Source organism: Mobula birostris, chromosome 3, assembly GCF_030028105.1.
Source record: "Mobula birostris isolate sMobBir1 chromosome 3, sMobBir1.hap1, whole genome shotgun sequence".
Taxonomy (NCBI): Eukaryota; Metazoa; Chordata; class Chondrichthyes; order Myliobatiformes; family Myliobatidae; genus Mobula; species Mobula birostris.
The window spans coordinates 153,432,344-153,457,892 of NC_092372.1; the positions used below are offsets into that span (position 1 = coordinate 153,432,344).

At 40.5% G+C, this 25,549-nt stretch overlaps 1 protein-coding gene across 11 annotated transcripts in view; it reads right to left on the reverse strand.

Annotated features, from left to right (window-relative positions):
- The window catches only part of invs (inversin), a 276,292-nt gene that overhangs the window by 163,287 nt on the left and 87,456 nt on the right, over positions 1–25,549 (reverse strand). For 10 of the 11 annotated variants that reach the window (XR_011885432.1, XR_011885430.1, XR_011885431.1 and 7 more), the window contains one exon: positions 21,129–21,295. Coding sequence is in view for 7 of the 11 variants with exons in the window: in XM_072253505.1 (XP_072109606.1) it covers positions 21,129–21,295 (167 nt within the window). In the remaining 4 variants the exon portion in view is untranslated. The remainder of the gene's footprint in view (positions 1–21,128; positions 21,296–25,549) is intronic. The other variant, XM_072253506.1, reaches the window with a different exon arrangement.

Genomic DNA, 25,549 nt, shown 5'->3' on the forward strand with positions numbered 1-25,549 from the left:
GCAATGCACATCAGAGAATTAATTGAAAACGGGAAACCCAGTGAATCAAAATTTCATAAAACAGTAATGGAGAGAAAAATGTACAGAGGAGCTGGCACCAATAAAATAGTAACTTAACAGGGCAGTAGGACATGATATGAAGTCAATAATTTCACAGACACAGAACACTTTTTTTAAGGGAAAAAACCTACTCTGCTCCATTTATTCAGTTGTTTCTGCCTTGTAGCAGACACAAGAGAACTGGAAGGAAGTAACAAATAGAACACAGGAAAATGGAGATGTAAACACCAAAATGGGCCCAAATAATGTCATCAGGACAGTTACTTGTTGGAGGTCTAAGTACAGAAACAGAGTCATTAGGAGCCTCTGAGAAAGCAGGGTCACAATGTAACATTCGGTAGGGAAGCTGCAAACTGATAGAAAAGGGAAACAATCATTTGTTTGTCCTGCAAACAACAGGAATTCTGCAGATGCTGGAAATTCAAGCAACACACATCAAAGTTGCTGGTGAACGCAGCAGGCCAGGCAGCATCTGTAGGAAGAGGTGTAGTCGACGTTTCAGGCTGAGACCCTTCGTCAGGACTAACTGAAGGAAGAGTGAGTAAGGGATTTGAAAGTTGGAGGGGGAGGGGGAGATCCAAAATGATAGGAGAAGACAGGAGGGGGAGGGATGGAGCCAAGAGCTGGTCAGGTGATAGGCAAAAGGGGATACGAGAGGATCATGGGACAGGAGGTCTGGGAAGAAAGACAAGGGGGGGGACTCAGAGGATGGGCAAGAGGTACATTCAGAGGGACAGAGGGAGAAAAAGGAGAGTGAGAGAAAGAATGTGTGCATAAAATAAGTAACAGATGGGGTACGAGGGGGAGGTGGGGCCTTAGTGGAAGTTAGAGAAGTCGATGTTCATGCCATCAGGTTGGAGGCTACCCAGATGGAATATAAGGTATTGTTCCTCCAACCTGAGTGTGGCTTCATCTTTACAGTAGAGGAGGCCGTGGATAGACATGTCAGAATGGGAATGGGATGTGGAATTAAAATGTGTGGCCACTGGGAGATCCTGTTTTCTCTGGCGGACAGAGCGTAGATGTTCAGCAAAGCGGTCTCCCAGTCTGCGTCGGGTCTCGCCAATATATAACAGGCCACATCGGGAGCACCGGACGCAGTATATCACCCCAGTCGACTCACAGGTGAAGTGTTGCCTCACCTGGAAGGACTGTTTGGGGCCCTGAATGGTGGTAAGGGAGGAAGTGTAAGGGCATGTGTAGCACTTGTTCCGCTTACACGGATAAGTGCCAGGAGGGAGATCAGTGGGGAGGGATGGTACACGGATAAGTGCCAGGAGGGAGATCAGTGGGGAGGGATGGATACCTCCTCTTATTTACCCCTCGATTGTGACCCCACTAAGGAGCACCAGGCCATTGTCTCCCACACCATCACCGACTTTATCCACTCAGGGGATCTCCCATCCACTGCCACCAACCTTATAGTTCCCACACCCTGCACTTCCCGTTTCTACCTCCTACCCAAGATCCACAAACCTGGCTGTCCTGGCCGACCTATTGTCTCAGCTTGCTCCTGCCCCACCGAACTCGTTTCTGCATACCTCGACACGGTTTTATCACCCCTTGTTCAATCCCTTCCGACCTATGTTCGTGACACTTCTCACGCTCTTAAACTTTTCAATGGTTTTAAGTTCCCTGGCCCCCACCGCTTTATTTTCACCATGGATATCCAGTCCTTATATACTTCCATCCCCCATCAGGAAGGTCTCAAAGCTCTACGCTTCTTTTTGGATTCCAGACCTAATCAGTTCCCCTCTACCACCACTCTGCTCCGTCTAGCGGAATGAGTCCTTACTCTTAATAATTTCTCCTTTGGCTCCTCCCACTTCCTCCAAACTAAAGGTGTAGCTATGGGCACCCGTATGGGTCCTAGCTATGCCTGCCTTTTTGTTGGGTTTGTGGAACAATCTATGTTCCGTGCCTATTCTGGTATCTGTCCCCCACTTTTCCTTCGCTACATCGACGACTGCATTGGCGCTGCTTCCTGCACGCATGCAGAACTCGTTGACTTTATTAACTTTGCCTCCAACTTTCACCCTGCCTTCAAGTTTACCTGGTCCATTTCCGACACCTCCCTCCCCTTTCTAGATCTTTCTGTCTCTGTCTCTGGAGACAGCTTATCCACTGATGTCTACTATAAGCCTACTGACTCTCACAGCTATCTGGACTATTCCTCTTCTCACCCTGTCTCTTGCAAAAACACCATCCCCTTCTCGCAATTCCTCCATCTCTGCCGCATCTGTTCTCAGGATGAGGCTTTTCATTCTAGGACGAGGGAGATGTCTTCCTTTTTTAAAGAAAGGGGCTTCCCTTCCTCCACTATCAACTCTGCTCTTAAACGCATCTCCCCCATTTCACGTACATCTGCTCTCACTCCATCCTCCCGCCACCCCACTAGGAATAGGGTTCCCCTGGTCCTCACCTACCACCCCACCAGCCTCCGGGTCCAACATATTATTCTCTGTAACTTCCGCCACCTCCAACGGGATCCCACCACTAAGCACATCTTTCCCTCCCCCCCCCTCTGTATTCCGCAGGGATCGCTCCCTACGCAACTCCCTTGTCCATTCGTCCCTCCCATTCCTCCCCACTGATCTCCCTCCTGGCACTTATCCGTGTAAGCGGAACAAGTGCTACACATGCCCTTACACTTCCTCCCTTACCACCATTCAGGGCCCCAAACAGTCCTTCCAGGTGAGGCAACACTTCACCTGTGAGTCGACTGGGGCGATACACTGCGTCCGGTGCTCCCAATGTGGCCTTTTATATATTGGTGAGACCCGACGCAGACTGGGAGACCGCTTTGCTGAACATCTACGCTCTGTCCGCCAGAGAAACCAGGATCTCCCAGTGGCCACATATTTTAATTCCACATCCATTCCCATTCTGACATGTCTATCCACGGCCTCCTCTACTGTAAAGATGAAGCCACACTCAGGTTGGAGGAACAACACCTTATATTCCGTCTGGGTAGCCTCCAACCTGATGGCATGAACATCGACTTCTCTAACTTCCGCTAAGGCCCCACCTCCCCCTCGTACCCCATCTGTTACTTATTTTATACACACATTCTTTCTCTCACTCTCCTTTTTCTCCCTCTGTCCCTCTGAATGTACCTCTTGCCCATCCTCTGGGTCCCCCCCCCCTTGTCTTTCTTCCCAGACCTCCTGTCCCATGATCCTCTCGTATCCCTTTTGCCTATCACCTGTCCAGCTCTTGGCTCCATCCCTCCCCCTCCTGTCTTCTCCTATCATTTTGGATCTCCCCCTCCCCCTCCAACTTTCAAATCCCTTACTCACTCTTCCTTCAGTTAGTCCTGACGAAGGGTCTCGGCCTGAAACGTCAACTGCACCTCTTCCTACAGATGCTGCCTGGCCTGCTGCATTCACCAGCAACTTTGATGTGTGTTGCTTGTTATTTGTTTGTCCTGGCCCATTTGCTCCAATGTCAAAATATTTTGGTTCAAGTTCTACTCTAGAAGCTTGAATGCAAAAATCTTAGCATCTAATGTCGTTCACTTGACTCTCCCTAATGATCTCCCTCCTGGCACTTTGCCTGCAAGCGGGACAAGTGTAACACATGCCCCAAAACCCCCTTCTTCATCACCATTCAAAGCCTAAAAAGTCCTTCCAGGTAAGGCAACAAACACTTCACCTACGAGTCTATCAAGATCATCTTCTGCATCCAGTGAGACCAGACGTAGATTGGGGAACCACTTTGTTGAGTACCAACACTCTGTCCACCAGAAAAGGCAGGAATTCCCACTGGCCTCCTATTTCAATTCAACTTCCCATTCCAACATGATCCCCTCTACTGTTACAATGAGAACACTCTCAAGTTGGAGGAGCAAAACTTCATATTCAATCTGAGTAGACTCCAACCTGACGACATGAAAATTTATTTCTCTAACTCCTGGTAATTTCTTCCACCTTTCCCCTTTTATCTTTTTTTCGTTCCCCATTCTGGCTCCCCTCTTACCCTTTCCCTTTTCCTAACCTGCTCATCACTTCCCTCTGGCACCTCTCCTCCTTCCCTTTTTCCTATGTTCAACTGTCCTCTCCTATCAGATTTCTTCTTCTCCAGCCCTTTTCCTCTTCCAACTATCACCTCCCAGCTTCTCACTTTATCACCTCCTCCCCCACCAACCCACCTTCTTTCTCACCTGGTTTCGCCTACCACCTCCCATATCCTTCCCTTATTCTTCCTATCTCCCCATCCTTTCCAGACCTGAAGAAGGATCTCAGCCTGAAACATTGACTGCTTATTCCCTTCCATAGATATAGGTTCTTGATAAGTAAGGCAGTTGAAAGTTACAGGGAGAAGGCAGAAGAATGGGGTTGAGAGGGATAATAAATTAGCCTTGATGGAGTGGCAGGGTAGATTTGATGGGCCAAATGACCTAATTCTGCACCTTATGGTCTTACGCTGCCTGATCTACTGAGTTCCTCCAGTATTTTGTGTGTCTTACTCTGGATTTCAGCTATCTGCAGAATATCTTGTGTTTTAAGGTTGTTCATGAATATTACATTGTTGGAAACCCAGTATTTCAGGAAAGGCATCTTTCAGGCCTGTTCTCGCAATGATATGCAAGATTACAGCAGAACTACTTTAAACGTAAGGGGTGTTATCTCCTCAATCAAAGCCACATCACTGTTTGAATGATCTTAGTGCATGCTGCTTATTATTTGTCGCATTCCTGACATGATGGCAGTCATTACAAGATTAATACATTGTAACAAATAGTTTATTGGTATGAAAGATGTTAAATAAATGTAAATATTTACATTTATAAACAAGCGAAAATTGGCAGATACTGGAAATCCAAGCAACACACACAAAATGCTGGTGAAACTCAGAAGGCCAGGCAGCATCTATGGAAAAGAGTACAGTTGACATTTTGGGCTGAAACCCTTCAGCAGGACTGGAGGTGAAAAAAGATGAGGAGTCAGATTTAGAAGGTGGGGAAAGGGGAGGAAGAAACACAAGGTGATAGGTGAAACTGGGAGGGGAGAGGGGTGAAGTAAAGAGTTGGGAAGTTGATTGGTGAAAGAGATACAGGGCTGGAGAAGGGGGAATCTAATAAGAGAGGACAGAAGACCTTGGAAGAAAGAAAAAGAGGGAGGAGCACCAGAGGGAGCTAATGCGCAGGCAAGGAGATAAGGTAAGAAAGGGAAAAGAGAATAGGAGGGGGGCACTACTGGAAGTTCGAGAAATCGATGTTCACGCCATCAGGTTGGAGGCTACCCAGACAGAATATAAGGTGTTGCTCCTCCATCTCGAATGTGGCCTCATTGCAACAATTAGAAGAGGCCATGGATGGATATGTCGGAATGGGAATGGAAAGTGGAATTTAAATGGGTCGCCACTGGGAGATGCCGCTTTTTCTGGCGGAGCATAGGTGCTTGGCGAAGTGGTCTCCCAATCTACGTGAGCTCTGAATGATATACAAGGGGCCACACTGAGAGTGCCAGATACAATAGACGACCCCAACAGACTCACAGGTGAAGTGTCGCCTCACCTGGAAGATCTATTTGGGGCCCTGAATGGTAGTGAGGGAAGAGGTATAGGGACAGGTGTAGCACCTGTTTCGCTTGCAAGATTAAGTGCCAGGAGAGAGATCAGTGGGGAGGGATGAATGGACCAGGGAGTCATGTAGGGAGCAATCCCTGTGGAATATGAAAAGGGGGGGTGGTTAGAAGGGAAAGATGTGCTTGGTGGTGGGATCCCTTTGGAGATGGCAGAAGTTATGAAGAATTATGTGCTGGATGCAGAGGCTGGTGGGATGATTGGCAATTAATCTTGCAAACGGAACAAGTGCTACACCTGCCCCTACACCTCCTTCCTCACTACCATTCAGGGCCCCAAACAGTTCTTCCAGGTGAGGCGACACTTCACCTGTGAGTCTGTTGGGGTCATCTATTTTATCCAGCGCTCCCAGTGTGGCTTCCTGTATATTGGAGAGGACAAGAGGAACCCTATCCTTGGTGGGATGGCAGGAGGATGGAGTGAGGGCAGATATTCATGAAATGTAGATGCGGTTGAGGGCAGCATTGATGGTGGAAGAAAGGAAGCCCATTTCTTTGAAGGAGGAGGACATTTCCTTCATTCTGCAATGAAAAGCCTCATCCTGAGAGCAGATGCAGCACAGAAGGAGGAATTGAGAGAAACGGGATGGCATTTTTACAAGTACCTGGGTGGGAAGAGATAGCGTCCAGGTAGCTGTGAGAGTCAGTGGGTTGCAATAGACATCAGTGGATAAGCTGTCTTCAGAGACAAGAGACAGAGAGATTGAGAAACGGGACGGAGATGTCAGAAATGGACTAGGTAAATTTGAGGGCAGGGTGGAAGTTGGAGGCAAAGTTGTTTGTTGATAAGCTCAGCATGGGTGCAGGAAGCAGCATCAATGCAATTGTCGATGCTGTACAGGAAAAGTTGGGGAGTGACACCAGTATAGGCTTGAAACATAGACCATTCCATGTAGCTGACAAAAAGGTAAGCATAGCTGGGACCCATGCAAGAACCCATGGCTGTACCTTTTGTTTGAAGTCAGTTGGAGGAGCCAAAGGAGAAATTACTGAGAATGAGGACAAGTTCCACTAGGTGGAAGATAGTGGAGGTGGAGGGGAACTGGTTGGGTCTGGTGTCCAGAAAGAAATGGAGAGCTTTAAGGCCTTCCTGGTTGGGGATGGACGTGTATAAGGTCCATGGTGAAAATAACATGCTCAGGTCAGGAAACTTGAAATCATTGTAAAGATCATGTGAAGTGGCACGGATACAGGTAGGACAGGACTGAACCAAGGGGAGAAAACTGATTCCATTGATATTTAAGTTCAAATATGACAGGACCAAGGTTGAGAAAGAGAGGGCAGCGGAGCTTGGCCCGAGGATAGATCTTGGGAATCATTCACAATCCTGTAACTCTTTTGTCTCCGTCCATCTCTCTTTCCATTTTCCAGGAAAACTTTTCCCATTTCTGTTCTCCAACTATGGCCTTCAACAGTCTTCACTCATTTTCTGAAACCATCCATTCTTTCTGTTATTTTCCTCCTTTTTCTTGTAACTTACACTATTTCTCCACCCATATTAAAAGCTACATAATGAGGCTAACTGATCATTATTTTCTACAAATACAAAAGCTCACTGATCTGATAATTTAAAATAGCTACTTCCCTTCAACCATGTGGTTCTTGAACCAACCAATAAAAGTCTAATCACTATGACCACTTTGTAATAAAATGGACTTTTTTTGTCTGTTCTAATTGCGTACTTTCCTATAAAAATTGTATACAATTTATGTTTATGTTCTTCTTGTGAATGTTGCTTATGTGATGCTCTATGCCTATGATGCTGCTGAAAGTTTTGCATTGTACCTGTCCACGTGTATACAGTAATTGTGCAATAAATTTGAACTCTACACACAGTATGTATGCATAACTTCAAAGCTCAATAAGTGCTTGATCAATAGCTTTTTGAGCAGCTGAGCCAAAGAGACCAAAACAAAAATCTGTTTCCCATCTATCTTTGTTATTTTCCCCAAAATATGGATAACAAAAATAGAATAAATTCCACAAATCCTTCCCGCAAAGCTTCCTCTCTTTCCATCTTTCTCCTTTATACAATTTGCTCTCCATTACTCCTCTTCGAGGTTTTATTCTCCAGCTTATTAACTATTCCTTTATGGGTACTTCTCTCTCCTTACTTTGTCACCTAACAAGCTTTCTTCCTCTAATCCTTACAATTTCATCTTTGTCTCCTTTTTCCACAAACTAATTCTTATCTTCCCATCTACCTGCCTCTCTCTTCAACCACATAACCCTCTAATGTCCTTCAATAGACTAGTATTCTACCAAATTTTACCTTTCTAGACTGACTCCTCACAATGACAGCCTGCACACCTCCATTGTTGTGATAGACCTTTATGTTAGGCTTCAAATTTTCCTCCTAAAGGAGCCATACAGTAGCGTCCATACACCAAAAATACATACATATACTAGCGCACTTGACAATAAACTCAACTTTAAATCTGTCTTCATTAAATCCCAACTTCCAGTGGAATTAGTTTCTTACTCCCATTAATTTGTCTTACAGTTGTCATACAGTCACAGAGCCACACAGAATGGAAACAGACCCTTCATTCCAACCGACCCATGTTTACCAAGATGCCTTCCAAAGCTAGTCTCATTTGCTTGCATTTGACCCATATTCCTCAAACCTTTCCTATCCAGGTATCTGTCCAAATGTCTTGTGAATATGGTAATTGATCCTGCCTCTACCATTTCCTCCAGCAGCTCATTCTATATACCCACCACCCTCTGTATGGAAAAATTACCCCCCCTCCAAGTCCTTTATAAATCCTTCCTTACATCTATGCCCTCTAGTTTTAGATTCCTCTCCTCAGGGAAAATGATTTTAACAATTCACCTCATTTATGTCCTTCATGATTTTATAAACTCTATAAGGTCATCATCACTTAGCCTCCTACATTTAAGGGAAAACTGTCTCAGCCTACTCAATCTCCTTATAATTCAAGATGTTCAGTCCCCACAATGTGAATAATTTCTGCACTCTCTCTATTTTAATCACATCCTTTCTATAGTATGGAGACCAGAACAGCACACTATATTCCAGGTGTTGTCTCACCAATTCCTTGCCACCTGCAATCCCAACTTGTATACTCAATGAGCTTTCTCACCACTGATGTTACACTCCTTGGCCTGTAGCTACTTTGCTTATCCATGCAGCCCTTCCTGAATAAAATCACATTCACCACCCTCCCATCTTCAAGTACCTCATCCATAACCAAGAGAAATACAAGCATCACTACCAAGGTCCCTGCAATATCTTCTCTTGCTTCCCATAATGTTCTAGGATATACATGTTCAACCCAGGAAAGTGGACCTCATTACTGCCAGCACCTCTTCTTTGGTTACATCAATATATTTCATGACATCACTATTATCTTTCCCAGTTCCCTGGTTTCCGTGATCTTTTCCACTGCAAATTTTATCTTGTTAACAAGATGGATTTACAGGTGGGAAAATGTCACAACCCAAAACAGTGCAAAAAGAAATTACTGAGAGTCAGCTGTCAAATATCAGCACTATTTCTGACATTCAAAAATATTCGGAGAGCATTCTAGTATCATTAAAACTATTACTTTAATTCATAAAAATATCTTCACACTTAAAAATACTGAAGTAAATTCAAATATTTTGAAATGTACATATACCTTTATCCCTCCATGAGAATATCTTCCTCTGCAAGATCCAACTTTGGTCAAAACACTGTGTGGAATCTCCACCACAATTGGCAGTGATATAAAAAGAACACACAAATATGGTAATTTGAAGTAAGTTCAGGAAATTCCAGAGACACTCAGCATGTCAGAGAGTTTCCTCCTTTGAAGTGGAGGAGAACCTCTTTAATTTGGCAACCTCCTGATGGATTCAACAAGGAGTTCAGTGTCAAAACAAATTTGGAAAACTAAATATGCTACTCACATAACTTTGACTTCCACATTCATGTAACTTCTTCATATATTGATGGTCACAATGGAAAATGATATATTTATTGTATAATACAATAGCAGGTCCTTTGGCCAACCAAAATCATGCCAACCTTTTTGCTCATCCATATTAATCCCATTTTCCAACAATAAAATCATTTCTGCCATGTCTTCCCTATTTATGTGTCCATCTGAACGCCTCTTATGCAGAGTAAATATATAATTCCTTCATCTCTTCTGGCAGCATGTTCTAGACAACAACCACTCTCTGTGTGAAACACTTTCCCCTCAAATCAATTCTTCTCACCTTAAACTTAAGCTCTCGTTTCTGATAGCTGTTCCATGGGAAAAAGTACTGACTATCTATTCTATCTGTAGCTCAAGTAATTTTATATGCTTCCATCGGATCACCCCTCAGCCTCCACTGTCGCATGAATAACAAGCTTAGCCATTCCAATCTCTGCTCATAACTCAAGTTCCCCAATGTGATGGATCTCCTCTGCATGGTCTCTGGCACAACCACATCTCTTCTGGAGCATGGCAACCAGAACTGCACATGGTACTTTAAATACATTCTAACCAGTGTTTTGTACACTTGCAATCTATATTATATGCCCTGGCTTGTGAAGCTAAGCATGCCATATGCCGCCTTCCCCACCCTATTGCCCAGTGTTGTCACTTTCTGAGAACAATGGATTGAGATCCCCATGTCTCTCCATTCATTACCAATAGTTGGCAATTGTGTAGTGAAATATCGTTTACCTGCAAAATACAGATTCCTACATTTGATACAGTGGCATGCAAAAGTTTGGGCACCCCTGGTCAAAATTTCTGTTACTGTGAATAGCTAAGCGAGCAAAAGATGACCTGATTTCCAAAAGGCATAAAGTTAAAGATGACACATTTCTTTAACATTTTAAGCAAGAAAACGTTTTTATTTCCATCCTTTACAGTTTCAAAATAACAAAAAAGGAAAAGGGCCCTAAGCAAAAATTTGGACACCCTGCATGGTCAGTACTTAGTAACACCCCCTTTGGCAAGTATCACAGCTTGTAAACACTTTCTGTAGCCAGCTGAGAGGCTTTCAATTCTTGTTTGGGGATTTTCGCCCATTCTTCCTTGCAAAAGGCTTCTAGTTCTGTGAGATTCTTGGGCCGTCTTGCATGCACTGCTCTTTTGAGGTCTATCACAGATTTTTAATGATGTTTAGGTCGGGGGACTGTGAGGGCCATGGCAAAACCTTCAGCTTGCGCCTCTTGAGGTAGTCCATTGTGGATCTTGAGGTGTGTTTAGGATCATTATCCTGTTGTAGAAATCATCCTCCTTTCATTTTCAGCTTTTTAACAGACAGTGTGATGCTTACTTCCAGAATTTGCTGGTATTTAATTGAATTCATTCTTCCCCCTACCAGAAAATGTTCCCCGTGCTACTGGCTGCAACACAAGCCCAAAGCATGATTGATTCACCCCCGTGCTTAACAGTTGGAGAGGTGTTCTTTTCATGAAATTCTGCACCCTTTTTTTTCCAAACATACCTTTGCTCATTGCGGCCTAAAAGTTCTATTTTAACTTCATCAGTCCACAGGAGTTGTTTAGATGTTCTGCTGCTGAATTTTGTGGTGAGGACGCCAGAAAGGTTTTCTTCTGATGACTCTTCCATGAAGGTCATATTTGTGCAGGTGTCGCTGCACAGTAGAACAGTGCACCACCACTCCAGAGTCTGCTAAATCTTCCTGAAGGTCTTTTGCAGTCAAATGGGGGTTTTGATTTGCCTTTCTAGCAATCCTCCGAATAGTTCTCTTGGTCTTCCCGACCTCAACTTGACCTCCACCATTCCTGTTAACTGCCACTTCTTAATTACATTATGAGCTGAGGAAACGGCTACCTGAAAATGCTTTGCTATCTTCTTATAGCCTTCTCCTGCTTTGTGGGCATCATTTAGTTTAATTTTCAGAGTGCTAGGCAGCTGCTTAGAGGAACCCATGGCTGCTGATTGTTGGGACAAGGTTTGAGGAGTCATGGTATTTATAAAGCTTTGCAATTTGCATCACCTGGCCTTTCCTAACGATGACCGTGAACAAGCCATAGCCCTAACAAGCTAATTAAGGTCTGAGACCTTGGTAAAAGTTATCTGAAAGCTCAAGTCCCTTGTGGTGCCTAAACCTTTGTATGGTGCTCCTTTCCTTTTTTTCACTCTAAATTTGCATGAAACAAAAATAATACGCTAATCTTGCTTAAAATGTTGAAAAGAATGTTTCATCTTTAACTTTATGACTTTTGGAGATCCTTTCATCTTCTACTCACTTAACTATTCATAGTAACAGAAATTTTGACCAGGGGTGCCCAAACTTTTGCATGCCACTGTATAGAAGTCAAATAATTATACCGTTGGACAAGTTTAAAGCTTTAAATTAAGCCTCTTACTAATGGTTGTACATTACAAGGACTTGCTATATTTATGAATAATATCCCTTTATTTTGGGTAAGACTCCAATAAGTAATGGACTAGAAAGGACTGCCAAGTTTAAAAAAAACACAAGAAAATCTGCAGATGCTGGAAATCCAAGCAACAAAGCCAAAATGCTGGAGGAACCCAGCAGGCCAGGCAGCATCTTTGGAAGAGAGTAAACAGTCAATGTTTTGGACTGAGACCCTTCATCGGGGGGTGGGCACACCAAAGTGGGTACAACAAATTCATTATTGCTTTAAGACTGCACAATTTCGTGAACTAGTATATCCAACTGGTTGAACTGTCAGATTTTTATTATCTTCTGAACACTATGGAGCACTTTATATGAGTATAAACTAGTTAGTTAGATTTGTAGGGAAAGTTATCAGAAGGTAAAGTCAATTTTATTCATTCATTTCACATATTTGAAAATGTGTCCTTAAGAATGTTTCCTAAGAAAATAAACAACAAAATTTGGGCGTGACTTCCACAGCTTTTTATTTAGGAATCCTCCAAGTACCCGATCAAGGTGATAATAATTTCTTTGTATAGGGCAGCCAGATTGAAATACAACACCTTAGATAGGATCTGACAGCTCAGTTATCCAATGAACAAAATCATTTCAAAGCTGGGTCCATTGTTTTTCATTACTTTTTACCCTAAAACATTTGCAATGATAAATCAGCAAATTAGTGTATCTAAATCATTCTGGTCACAATTACCCTTAATTAAATTGATTATGGTTCCCACCTTGTTCACCACTGGAGAATGCAAACATGGGCAATTGTATACAATGCAATTTTCCTTACCCCCCCCCCCCCCGCGTGTGCACATGCACACACACACACACACACACACACACACACACACACACACACACACAGAGAAACAAATTGTAGATTCTTTATTTTTAAGGCTTCCTTTCTCTGATTCTTCTGTTTTGTAATTCTTGACTGACTGGCTTATCTTGAATAGAAAACATTTCATTAATCACTGAAGTGCTTGCTTCAATAGATAATGAATACAAGAAGAGAAAGGAATATAAAGAAGTTTGAAAAAGTGAGCTAAATTACATGTGCATACTTTAGAAACAAAGGAGTTACTCCTGTAGCATAAATGTTTCATGTTACCAAGAAACCTTAGAAGAGAAGAATTCCCAGGAATGAGAATGGACTGGAGCAACTAGTATTTTCTCTTACAGATGAGTTGGCAGAGAGGAGGTTTTATATGCATATGAAATCATCAATAAAAAGACATTGTTTCATTGGTCAAATGCCTAGGAATCAAAATGCACCAATGTCAGATGCTTTTAAAAAGAAAATAAATTTCAAAAGGAAAATAACAGGAATTCTGCAGATGCTGGAAATTCAAGCAACACACATAAAAGTTGCTGGTGAACGCAGCAGGCCAGGCAGCATCTCTAGGAAGAGGTGCAGTCGACGTTTCAGGCCGAGACCCTTCGTCAGGACCTGAAGGGTCTCGGCCTGAAACGTCGACTGCACCTCTTCCTAGAGATGCTGCCTGGCCTGCTGCATTCACCAGCAACTTTTATGTGTGTTGCTTCAAAAGGAAAATAATCATTTAAGGCATTAAAGGTCAATTGCCATACTTTGTTCCTGCCCTGAAATATCCCTTGATATGGGGAGATGCTGTGCAGAACAGTTTGTTGCACAGTTTCACTGAACAGTACTTCTGCAGTCCTAGTCGAGATTATTTTCTGAAAGAAACTCTTATAACCATTATCTTAAATTCTCACTCTGGAACTTGACCCTGAGGGTTCACTATGCTAGTGCATCTGCAGCACTAAATCACTGCCAAGCCAGGTCCTGCAATTGTTTGTTAGTGAGTGTCTCTGTATGATAATCAAGAAACTCCCACATTTCATCTGCATCAATTTCTTCAATTACTGCCCTTGAGAGCAATGTTTTCATCTCTTCTTCTAAACTGGCAAGAACCACTGAGATTCACAGTCACGCTTTCTACCAAACACCATTTATACAGTCATTTATACAGTCTTCTTCCCAATAATTTCTGATATTATCTTCGTTACATTACAAATCTTCCCCAAGTCCATCTGCAAACCATCATTATGAAGCTGTGCTTGGGGTAATACACATCGACACCCTGGGCCATAGGGGAAGGGAAACAAGTTATCTTTAGCAGAAAGAATATGACTTCTGCAGTTAGAGAAGTCTGCAGTGAGCTGAGTATATCTAGGAGTGATATCAAGGAGTAGCACTGCTTTGGATTTGAAACCACTGCCTTTAGAATATGTCCTACAGGTAAGGCAAAAACAAGACACAAACAGCTGCTGAAACAACGCCCCAAGTCATCCAGACCTTCTGGATTGATTTCCATTTGACAGGCAAGATCTTTAAACTTTCGCTTCAGCAGTCTGAGATACTCACCAGCAAATACTATTTATTGGCTCTTCACTCAAATCTGGGACATCTGGACAGTGAAGATGCATACATCAGGATGCTTTTCATTGACTACAGTTTGACATTTAATACTATCACCCCCTCAAAACTAATCAATAAGCTCCAAGACCTAGGCTTTTACAACTGGATCCCCAATTTCCTCAGTTGGAGACAGCGGTCAGTTTGAATTGGCAACATTTCCTCCATAATCACCATCAGCACAGGTGCACCTTCAAGGTTGTGTGCTTAGCCCCCTGTTTTACTCACTTTATACTTAGGACTCTGAGGCTAAGTACAGCTCCAATGCCATATTTAAGCTTGCTGAGGACACCACTGTTTTTGGCTGAATCCAAGGCAGTGACTGATCAGCATATTAGGAGAGAGAAAATCTGGCTGAATGGTGTCACAACAACAACGTCTCATTCAATGTTAGCAAAGCCAAAGAGCTGATTATTGACTACAGGAGGTAGAAACTGGATCACAGGTGTAGAAGGTCTGCACCTTTAAATTCCTCAGCATTATCATTTCAGAGAATCTGTCTTGGGTCCAGCACGTAAATGCCATTACAAAGAAAGCACGGTAGTGCCCCTAATTAGAGGTTTGCAAAGATTTGGCACGTCATTTAAAGCTCTGACAAACTTCTATAAATGCGCAGTGGAGAATAAACTGACTGGTTGCACCACATCTGGTGCGGAAACACCAATGCTCTTTGATAGAAAATCCTACAATAAGTAGTGGATATGGCCTAGTCCATCACAGGTAAAACCTTCCCAACCTCTGAGCACAAATAGGAGGAACGCTGTCACAGGAAAGCAGCATCAATCATTAAGTATCCCCACCACCGAGACCATGTTCTCCTCTCGCTGTGGCCATCAGGAAGGAGTTACAGGAGCCGCAGGACCCACATTACCAGGTTCAGGAACAGTAATTACCCCTCAACCATCATGTTCTTAAACCACAGGAGAGAACTTCGCTCAACCCAACACTGAACTGTTCCCACAACCTACAAATTCACTTTAAAGGATTCTTCATCTCATGTTCTCGATATTTATTGCTTGTTTATTTATTATTATTTTATGTATTGTATTTGGACAGTTTGTTGCATTTTGCCCATTGGTTGTTTGTCAGTCTTGTTTGTGGCTTTTCATTGATTCTATTGTGCTTTTTTGTATTTACAGGTTTCCTCCGCCATCCGAAGGTAGAGCATTCCTATGAAACGGTTCGTAAGCCAGAATGTTGTAAAGCGAAGAAGCAATTACCATTTACTTATATGGAAAAAATTTGTGAGCGTTCGCAAGACCCAAAAGTAACCTACCAAATCATGCCAAATAACATATAAAACCTAAAATAACAGTAACATATAGTAAAAGCAGGAATGATATGATAAATACACAGCCTATATAAAGTAGAAATACTTCTCTACAATCATTGCCTGCACTCTTCTCTGTAGCGAAAATTTCACACAAGCACTCTCAGCAAAAACACTCCCTCCAATAACCTTTAAGCGATGAAGCTACCAAATCATACCAAATAACACATAAAAATACACAGCCTATATAAAGTTGAAATAATGTATGTACAGTGTAGTATCACTCAACGGAATTGGGAAGACAGCGAGCACCCTGATGATGGTGTGTTAGGCTGAGTCGTCGGAGGTTGGGGTGGTGCAGTGGTCCCCAATCTCCAGGCAGCGAACCGATACCAATCCGCGAAGAATGCAGTGGTGCAGCCGTGGCCGGGTCGCACCCAGCACATCTTTAAGAAAAAAGCCGAAATAAACAAAGCTAATTAATTAGGTGCTGCCCGGCACGTAAATGTCCGCCCAGATCAGAGGCAATGCAATCGGCAATCACCTCTGATCTGGGCCAACATCTATGTGCCAGGCCGCACCTAATAAATTAGCTTGCTTATTTCAGCTTCTTCTTAAAGATGTGCCGAGTGCGTCCCAGCTACCGCTGCATTCTCCACGAATCAGTATCTGTGTACGGCCCAGGGGTTGGGGTAGTGGGACACTGAGGTGTCATCTCATCATCGTCTGTTTCCATCAGGGAGGCAGGTCATCTTCTTCTATGTCTGGCTGCCTCGATGTCGAAGGTCGAGGTTCGTCGTCTGCTGTGACTGATGTGGAAGGCTTGTAAAACAACAGTATGCTTCATTGCTTAGCCTCGTGCATTTTTCTATCATACAGTTCTTTGTAAGCATTCAAACTATCTTGCAAATATGCCCTAAACCGATGTACCCTTTCAAAATTAAAGTTGTACTTTATCATTGCAGTGAAAATCTCACGCAGTTGCTTCACGTTCAGTTCCTGGACGACTTCACTTTCGGTTCGTTCGCTACTGCATTCGGTTTTGATTGTTATCCTTTCTTCTTCCAATTGCATCAGCTCTTCATCTATCAGTTCTTGGTCATGGGATGCCAAAACCTCTTTAACAGCATCTTCGTCAACTTCCACAAGCCAAACTCACTTTGTCCTTACTTTGTTCACCATGATCGAAACGGTTAATTACGTCTAGTTTTAAGCTGTGTAACACCTTTATGAGCTCTTTTAGGCTTTTCTGATACCTTAGAACTCATCTTGCAAATGGATGCTCACAGGCACGTGTTTAAGCAATGCTGGCTAGAATGCAGTTCCGAATCTGGGGGAGGAGCGGCTGCTTGGGGCACACGGTTTTTTTTCGTGCGCTGCCTTTTTTCGTAACAGTGAAAACACCTTCTGTTAGCAAAAACAGGTAACTAATGTAGGTCTTTCGTAACAGTGAGGTTACTGTGAATTGTGCACAAGAAGAAGAATCTCAGGGTAGTATATGATGACATATATGTACTTTGATAGTCCCTAGGGCACTCTTCCATCATTCATGGTGTTTGTAAATGGAAGACAGGGGGAGCTTCAACTTAACACCTCTTTAAGCATTACTACCCAGCAAAGAGCTTGGCCTTGGTGACCTTGAAGCATCCAATTACTCAGCACTCTTAATCTTAGGTGGTTGATTCAAAACCTCCTTTAATGTGAATGGATCTAAAGCCAACACCCCAGATCACACTTCTTTGCATCCATTACTAGGTACATTAAAACTTGAATTTTCACATCCAACAAAATAGCCTGCCTTTTAACTTTTGCCACATTTTTATCATTTTCTACAGAAACCATGGCAATTCTATTTCACCTACTGTATTTAATAGAAAATAAAAGGACATAAACATTTATCAACAAGATTTGGCTGAATGCTAGTGGGAGACATTGGTTGGTTAATGATGCCAATGTACACAAATATGCCACCTGCCATTCTTCACTGACTAGCACTGTGTTTATGCTCATGATTTCTGAACTGCTGTATGCACTTTCTTTATAAACAAAGGAAAAGGATGCTCCAGAGCAACATCACCCCAAATTACTTAACATTATATGAGGTCTTACAGGGCTTTAGAAGTTCCCTTGCCATTCACCTCTCTGGTTTTGTATCTGTGGCCTTTCAAAAAGGAATTTTACTAAACACCTGAAGGAAATAAAAATGCAAGATGATGATGAAAATCCACAGAATGGAACTAATTTGATTGCTTTTAGAAAAAGCTTGATAGGATTGATAAGGCAAATGGTCTGCAACACCAGAATGATTCCATGTTATAAATTCAAAATAGAAAAAAATCATCTCCAGAAGTAATGCCTGTTTTAAATAAGTTTTTAAGCTTGTGATTTCTGTAGCAATTCATACTGAGCTTCCGAAACAGGAAAAATCCTTTGAATTAAATGCCTACCCATTCATTTTTTTTAATACATTTTACCTGCTAACTATGATGAACTACAATCGGGACTGTGGAAGATTTCAGCTGCTTCACTTACATGAAACACAAAAAAAAATGTCCAACTTCAATACTGCAGTAGCTGCTTCTCAAATAAAATTTTGCATGGCAATGAAATAGCAATCAAACCTTGCTTTAGACTGTTCTTTTTCAAATGAATACATAACTAACCTTTCAAAATGAATACATACCTAACTAAGGCTTTAATCAGTAATTATGCCACTTAAAGATGTGAAAATTACACATTTCAATCACCTACATTAATATTCTATATAAGATCTTTAATCCTATTAAAAACCTATGTAGCATTATCATTTTCATCACTCTAAATATATGCAATATTTTCAGAAGTTATATTGCTGAGAATTTCAAAAAGCTGGCACTACCTTGCACATTCTTTGCAGAACACCTACGTCCTTAGGTCCACATTTTTAAAAAAAATCTCACATATTCAAAATAACAAGAGATAATCGGAGGTTCTGTAATAACAATAGTTGCTATCCCTTCTGCAATAATAATTGTTGTGCCTTTAGACATTTTTATACATTTCCTAATACTATTTTGAGCTACTTGCAGAATACTTTGCACGCATTTAAATGTTCTGTGGTCGATTGCTCTTCTCCTCTTGTATAATAAGGTTGACAACTGACAGCTCCACAGCAGTGACAAGCTGAAGAAACAGCCCACCTTCCCTTTTCTCAATCTAATTAGACCTCTAATCCTCTAGATGAGAGGCCCAACTACACATGTTCTACATGACAAGGACAGGTATTGATTATTTGTCATGATGGTTAACACTGCCCCTGCTGAGGCCATTCTGAAAGAAGCAAACTTCTTAAATTAGACAGCATTTCAGCTATCCCAGAGGCCAAATGGCAAAACAAGTGAAGGCTAATAAAAGGTATAAAAATGAACAAATCATAACATTATGACAAGATGATTGTTCACAGCAGTACAGATTGTGTGCTTTGCCAGACTAGTAATAGCATTTGCTCCTCTTCTTTTTCCTATAGTGCTGTTCCAGTTTTGACTGAACGAAAGGCCAGAACAATTAAGGAATTTGACCAGAGAAGCTAAGTCTGGAAAGCAACTATCATCAAGGGACACAATGTCAATACCAGGTTGCATTTGTCAATAGCAGCCTACATGACAGGCATTTACCTCAACCATATTTTTAAATAAATTCTCTGCATGCTCAAGTTTTGTTTCAATTTCTAGGTTAAGATACACTTTACTAGTTGGCCTTTATATCAGTAAAGAATTTACAGTGTGCAAAGAGACAAATTAATATCTCAAAGCACCCATCATATTTAAAGCTGGCATACCGTTGAATAAAATCTTTCCCCAGATCCTACCCTATCTGTCAAGTGTTTCCAGCATTTTCTGTTTAAAGATAGGTTCTGAAATGTATTTCAAAAGGCAAAACACTGATGATGGTGAGATATGGAAGTCACTCAATCTTACCAAGTACCAATGGTAAGCGAAGTACATTTTGCTACAAAGTGCTACTGAACAGAGTGGCTAGACTGTTCCGTGAGTATTCATACTAAACATTCCAAAAATGGCCTTCTTATTGAACCAAATAAAATAAAGCACCAAGAAGTATTTTATATTGCAATAACAAATGTCACACTGAATATATCAGACAAAAATAGTAATTTAATAAGCATATAAACTATCATCATAGGTGCAGTGCCACACTCTTCACTATTATGGAAGAAAAAACAATTTTTATGCTTTGTTTGCTATTCACAGAAATTCCTTCTCCAAACTGAAGCACATTTGAAAGCTTGATGCTTCAATGCAGAACTGAAGAAGTACTGTTATCTCATATTTTGTTATCTACCAAATTGGCTTGATGCAAAATATTCTGTGGTCCCTTTCACTGATGAACATGCTAACATTCAAACATCCTAACAAAAATGACTCCCTGAACAAACAAAAACAATGATTGATCATTTATCTGATTTTGTTGGGATTTATTTTCTTGAGAGCAAATTAGCTACTATTTTTCCCCAGAGTGATATTTTTTCAAAATTAATGAATTGTTTATAAAAAATGATACAGCACAATGTATGATATAAAGGGGTTCAGAATAAAAACGTGAAATAAAATATACACTAATCAAATTAAGAATTTTCAAGAATTACAGCTATATTTGGATTAAATTAGAATCATACTCACCATAAGGATATTAAGAGAGGATAGAATGATAGATTGATCATGAATTTTAGGCATGTAACCAATAATCCAAACTCTTATTCAGAGAAGTTGTTTATTATGCAACTGGTGCACATGAGCAAATAAGCAGATCCTAACTGCATGTCAAGAACCTGCTGCTCAAAGTTTACATGAATATGCTTGCCTTAGATGATGAAGAGATATTGGATAAGTTACTTGTAACAAAGGGCAAAATAATTACCCCTTTCCGTAATGAAACAGCTTTACGATCATTGCTAAGTAGACCAGGTAGAAAATAAACAGTCAAACAATTCACAAAACATCAGCTAAAATCTACCTGGTCCCTCACACTTGATCGTCTCCATTAAAACAAAAGGGGACAGCACTGCCCCTGTACCAAGCTGTTGAATTTACTGAAGTCCTGAAGTTTTCATCAGTTACCTGGAAATGTTTTGCTCGTAAGATGAGTAATGGCTAATATTTTGCTGCAAAATCCATGCCATTGCATTCCCTCTACTAAGTTAAGAACAGTTTTATGTGATGAATAAGTTAGAATAAATGTGGAATGCTGTATGAGCTAGACAGTCCTTTGCAATTCATCATTAGTCATATGCTCCAATATAACAAAATAGATCTAGAAAATAAATACCATGTAAACTTAAGTAAAATGCTTCTTCACTTTTTTGGATAGGGAACTCAAAAATCACGCTCACCTTCTGTGCTGCAAGATGTAAGGCTGTCCTCTGGCTGCGATCTGCTTTGTTGACATTAGCTCCAGCTTTAAGGAGTGCTTCAGCACAGTCCAATCTGTCAGCAAGCACACAATACATCAGTGGCGTCCGGCCAAACTGGTCCTCTGTATCTTTTAAATCTGGATTTGCTGAATTTAAAAATTTGGGAGAAAGAGCAAAGTAAGTTTGTTTTAAATGTATTAGATAATTTAATTACTTTGCTGCTAACATAGGTAATTAGAACAAATTGTTTCAACTCATGCAATTTAACTCTAATAGGTTTACAGTCTGTAGAAAGTGACTACTGCACCTCTATGAAACTTCGGTGACATTAAGAGAAATAATCTTTCTTTGTCTTTGGTTAAATATTGTTTCTATGAATCCAACAGCAATTGCTGCACCAATATAATTCATCAATCCCTCCTCACAGCAGACCAATCACAGCAAACCATATAGGAAGGGAAAACGTTTGTCAAGTGCTTTGGCTTTGTGATGGTCAATCTAATATTCACTCAATAACTGGGCAACAACTCAGAGCATTGAACATCATCATCTTCAACTATCTCCTACATACCTTGCCTGGAAATTTTATTTCTTAAAAAGGCTGTGGAGTGACCAATAAGATCAGGATCCAGTACGTCCAGTTTTAGCTTAGCTTGTAGCCACTTCTGAGCTGCAATTTCAGAACTGTAAATTTCTAATTCTAATTCCTCTGCAACCTCCCCAGCTATACTGATAAACAAATAAACTTTCATCTCTTTAAACTTCTTCGCAGCCTTAGCACAAGGCAAAAAGTCTTCCAACTAATATTCATCTCTAAAGTTAATTTACTATAGGCAGGCCTGACAGACAATTTGCTCAAAGCATTGTCTCATCAACAGAAAATGACAGAATGAGCAGACAATGTTTTGAGGAAGGATTCTTACTCAGCTCTTCATTCAGTACTTTTCACACTTCAATTAAACAACACATTGCAAGCTCCTCAATCGATCCCAGACCAATGCCATGAGAACTTGTCTGCACTTTTTTCTGTGATACACTGTAGCCCCACTCCCATTCTTCTACCAGTGCTCTAAAATAAACATCCCATTGTCCAATATCCTGAAATCCATAATCCTCCACTGAAAATTACGCAAGAGATTCACCCAGAATGTTACTCAGAATGGAATGAGTTACAACAGGTGACCAGATAGAATGGCTTGCTTTTCTTGAACAGAGAAGTGATCCAAATGAAATATTCAAAATTAGGGAGGAGCATTGATGGGAACAGTTTCTCACTATCTACCCGCCTACCAAAAGGATTTATGACAGAGACCATAAGTTTAAAGTAAGAGATCTGGTACTTAGTAGGGTCTTGAGGAATAATTCTTTTCCACTGAGAATGAAGTTGAAATCAGAATGACATTACATTTGGGAAAGTACTCTCACTGTATTTAAGTACTTAGAAGTATACTCAAGCCACTATAGCATAAAGACGATAGATCAAATTCAGGAAAATGGGATTAGTATACATAGGGACTTGATGGCTTTCATGGACATAGCCGGCTGAAGAGACATTTCTTACACTGTATGACTTTATGACTCTTTGTATAATACACTATCTCTTCAAAAATATCACATTACACTATATACATCACATGCATTCCAACTTTCTATGAGAATTCTGGAATTAATAAAAAAAATATGAAATTGTATACAACAGGGTAAATAAAGGCATAATAATTACTATTAACATTTTATATAAAGTATGATTACAATAAAAATCGCAAATACAGATATTTCCCTAATATGTGGAATATAAATAAAATTATCAGGGTCTATAATATATCATACCCTACCTTATATAAACTACTTGTCCTCTGGGACACCATTTACAATGCAATAAATGATCCATTAACATACAAGTTTTCCAGTGGCTATTCACTAGCACTCTTGATTTCTCAGCACTGCATCTATTTTCCTCTCAGTCCTAGTATCCAGCACTTTTAATTTTCCAAAGGTTCAAGTTCTCACAAGGATTTTTATTTTAAACATACTAGTACAAATGGGAATACCTAATAGAAAAGGTGTGTTAAGTACAAACAGCAAAGATATTTTTAGTTCATACTCTTGTATCTCTGTTGGCAAGAAAAGGTGGTTTGCGTTGTCAATTACATAGTTATTTACTTTATAGTTGTGGTGTTGCATCTCTTTTAGCATCTTAATATATATTGTGGTATCAAAGTAACTGTACTTTCCAAATTGCAGTAGCAGTAACTGGATTAAAAGTATTATGACTGTTAAAGAGGTGAGGGTCTTTAGAAATAGTGATATAAATGCAGTTACTGCTGTGGATGGCAATTAATTTTCTGTACCAATGTTCCAAAAAATAAAATTCTGCTCCAGCATTACAGATTTTTCATTAATTTCCTCAATGATTTTTTATTTTCATAAGTATCGAAACAAAAGTAATCAAAATATATTCAAAAAGAACAAGCCTATAGAATTTAGTGAATCGTAATCTATTGGTTGCTATTAAACTTCTTTACACCAATACGTATTGAACTAAAGTGACCACATTTAACATCTATCGATGTCAAGATAAGTGACAGGTTTCAAAATCGTACTGATTTATGATTGTGACAATCTCCATCATGTCATTTTGCAACTATTACCAGTACGTGTTCATTTTGAAAAGCATGTTTAACAGACTGCTCAAAATCAACGTTATTATTTCAATAAGATATCTGCTTTTTTTTACAAAAAAGCATCCAATCTGTACGTGAAATACAAACAAGATGGATGCTGCTCAGAAGGTTTCTCCATCAAATAAAATGTGGAGAGTAGAGCTGAAGTTCTACTGCACAACATTTCAGCTGCAAATGCTAAATTACAGTGCGGGTTTGGCAAGGGACCAGATTCCCAGAGTGTGCCCCTGAGCTTAGGCATGCCATTAAGGGAAGTGACAGATAGATTACAGACATCACAGTTTTTTTAATATGGGGTGTGGAGGAAGGGTGGGGGAAATAACAAAATGTAATTTACATTATGCTCTCACTACAGTTACAGAAAATTATCAGAGCAACCACTGACTAGTCCGCTCAAAAATTACATAGTTGTAAAGCCATAGTTCTCCCCCCCCCCCCCCCCACCAATTACTACTAAAACTTTAACAGTAAATCATGAAGTAAAATTATATTTTTCTATCAGGCTTCATGACCAAATGTATTGTTCAATATAAAGAATGTATATTACGTAACTTAACTAGCTGTGGAATGGAGTTGGGAATAATGTTCACAAATGATCATAATACTCAAATGCATCAGAGGAAAGAACATATAACAGACTTAAAATGAAGAGCAATGTGGCCTCTTAACTGCATGCACACTGAGAAGCTTTGTATTACATACAAAGTGCACAACTGAGAAATAACATCATATGCTGAAAGTCTTCATTAAATTTTCCAGGAAAAAAAGCCTGTCTGTTAGTTCATCAAATACATTCAGCGAGTGGGAAATCCAGCCATTTGAAAATCCTATGAGGAGGAATAAAGGCCATACTAAAAGAATGAGAATTGTACAAATTCTTCAAATGATACAAAAACAAGGCAGTTATTTGGAAAAATGGCCATTTTCTACCAATTATGCCTAAATCAGGAGGAGGACACCGGAAGTCCATGTGCCAGTCCTCCTCAGGGAAGTGGAGCTAGATGGTCAGTAACTTTAAATTCCTTGGTATTATTATATTAAGGGATCTGTCCTGGGACCAGTTAATAATACTCCAGTTTAATAATACAGTCTAATGTTACAGGAATACAATATCCTGATCACTCATATTAAGGGTAAAGATAACGTGATCGCTGATTGTCTTGATGTTGAATGGACATGAAAATTTGGTTTTTTTGGAGTGATATTTTAACATCTGTAACACTCCTACTGTACATTAGTTTGTAAAGGACTGAAAGATAAGATTGTATATATTGTGTATTTTGTAAACTTTATACCTTTGTATTTTTTTTGTAAAATTGTTAAAATTTTGTTCTTTAAGAGACCAAATTTTTTTTGTAGGGAGGTGTTACATGCTCAAGGAGATCTGTGTTTTTTTCTGTGAGAATGATGTAATGGTCACCTGATGTGATTTTCCCACCGATGTGAGGTCACGTGATGACATGCTCACCATGGGTATATAAGGGTCGACCTCAGATGACGCAGTTAGCTTATAGTTTATAGATTTAACGCTTTAAGAACCAGTGCCGAGTGACAATTTGGCTGCATAACGGTTAACTTCTGGTTAAAGTTTACGTTTGTTTTTTTTTCCTTATCGTTTATCCGTGTTTAATAAATGTTTGGTTGTTCTTATATAACCTGTCTCAACTGATATTCATTGTTGCCGGTTACGTAACATAACCTGTGGGGGCTCGCGGG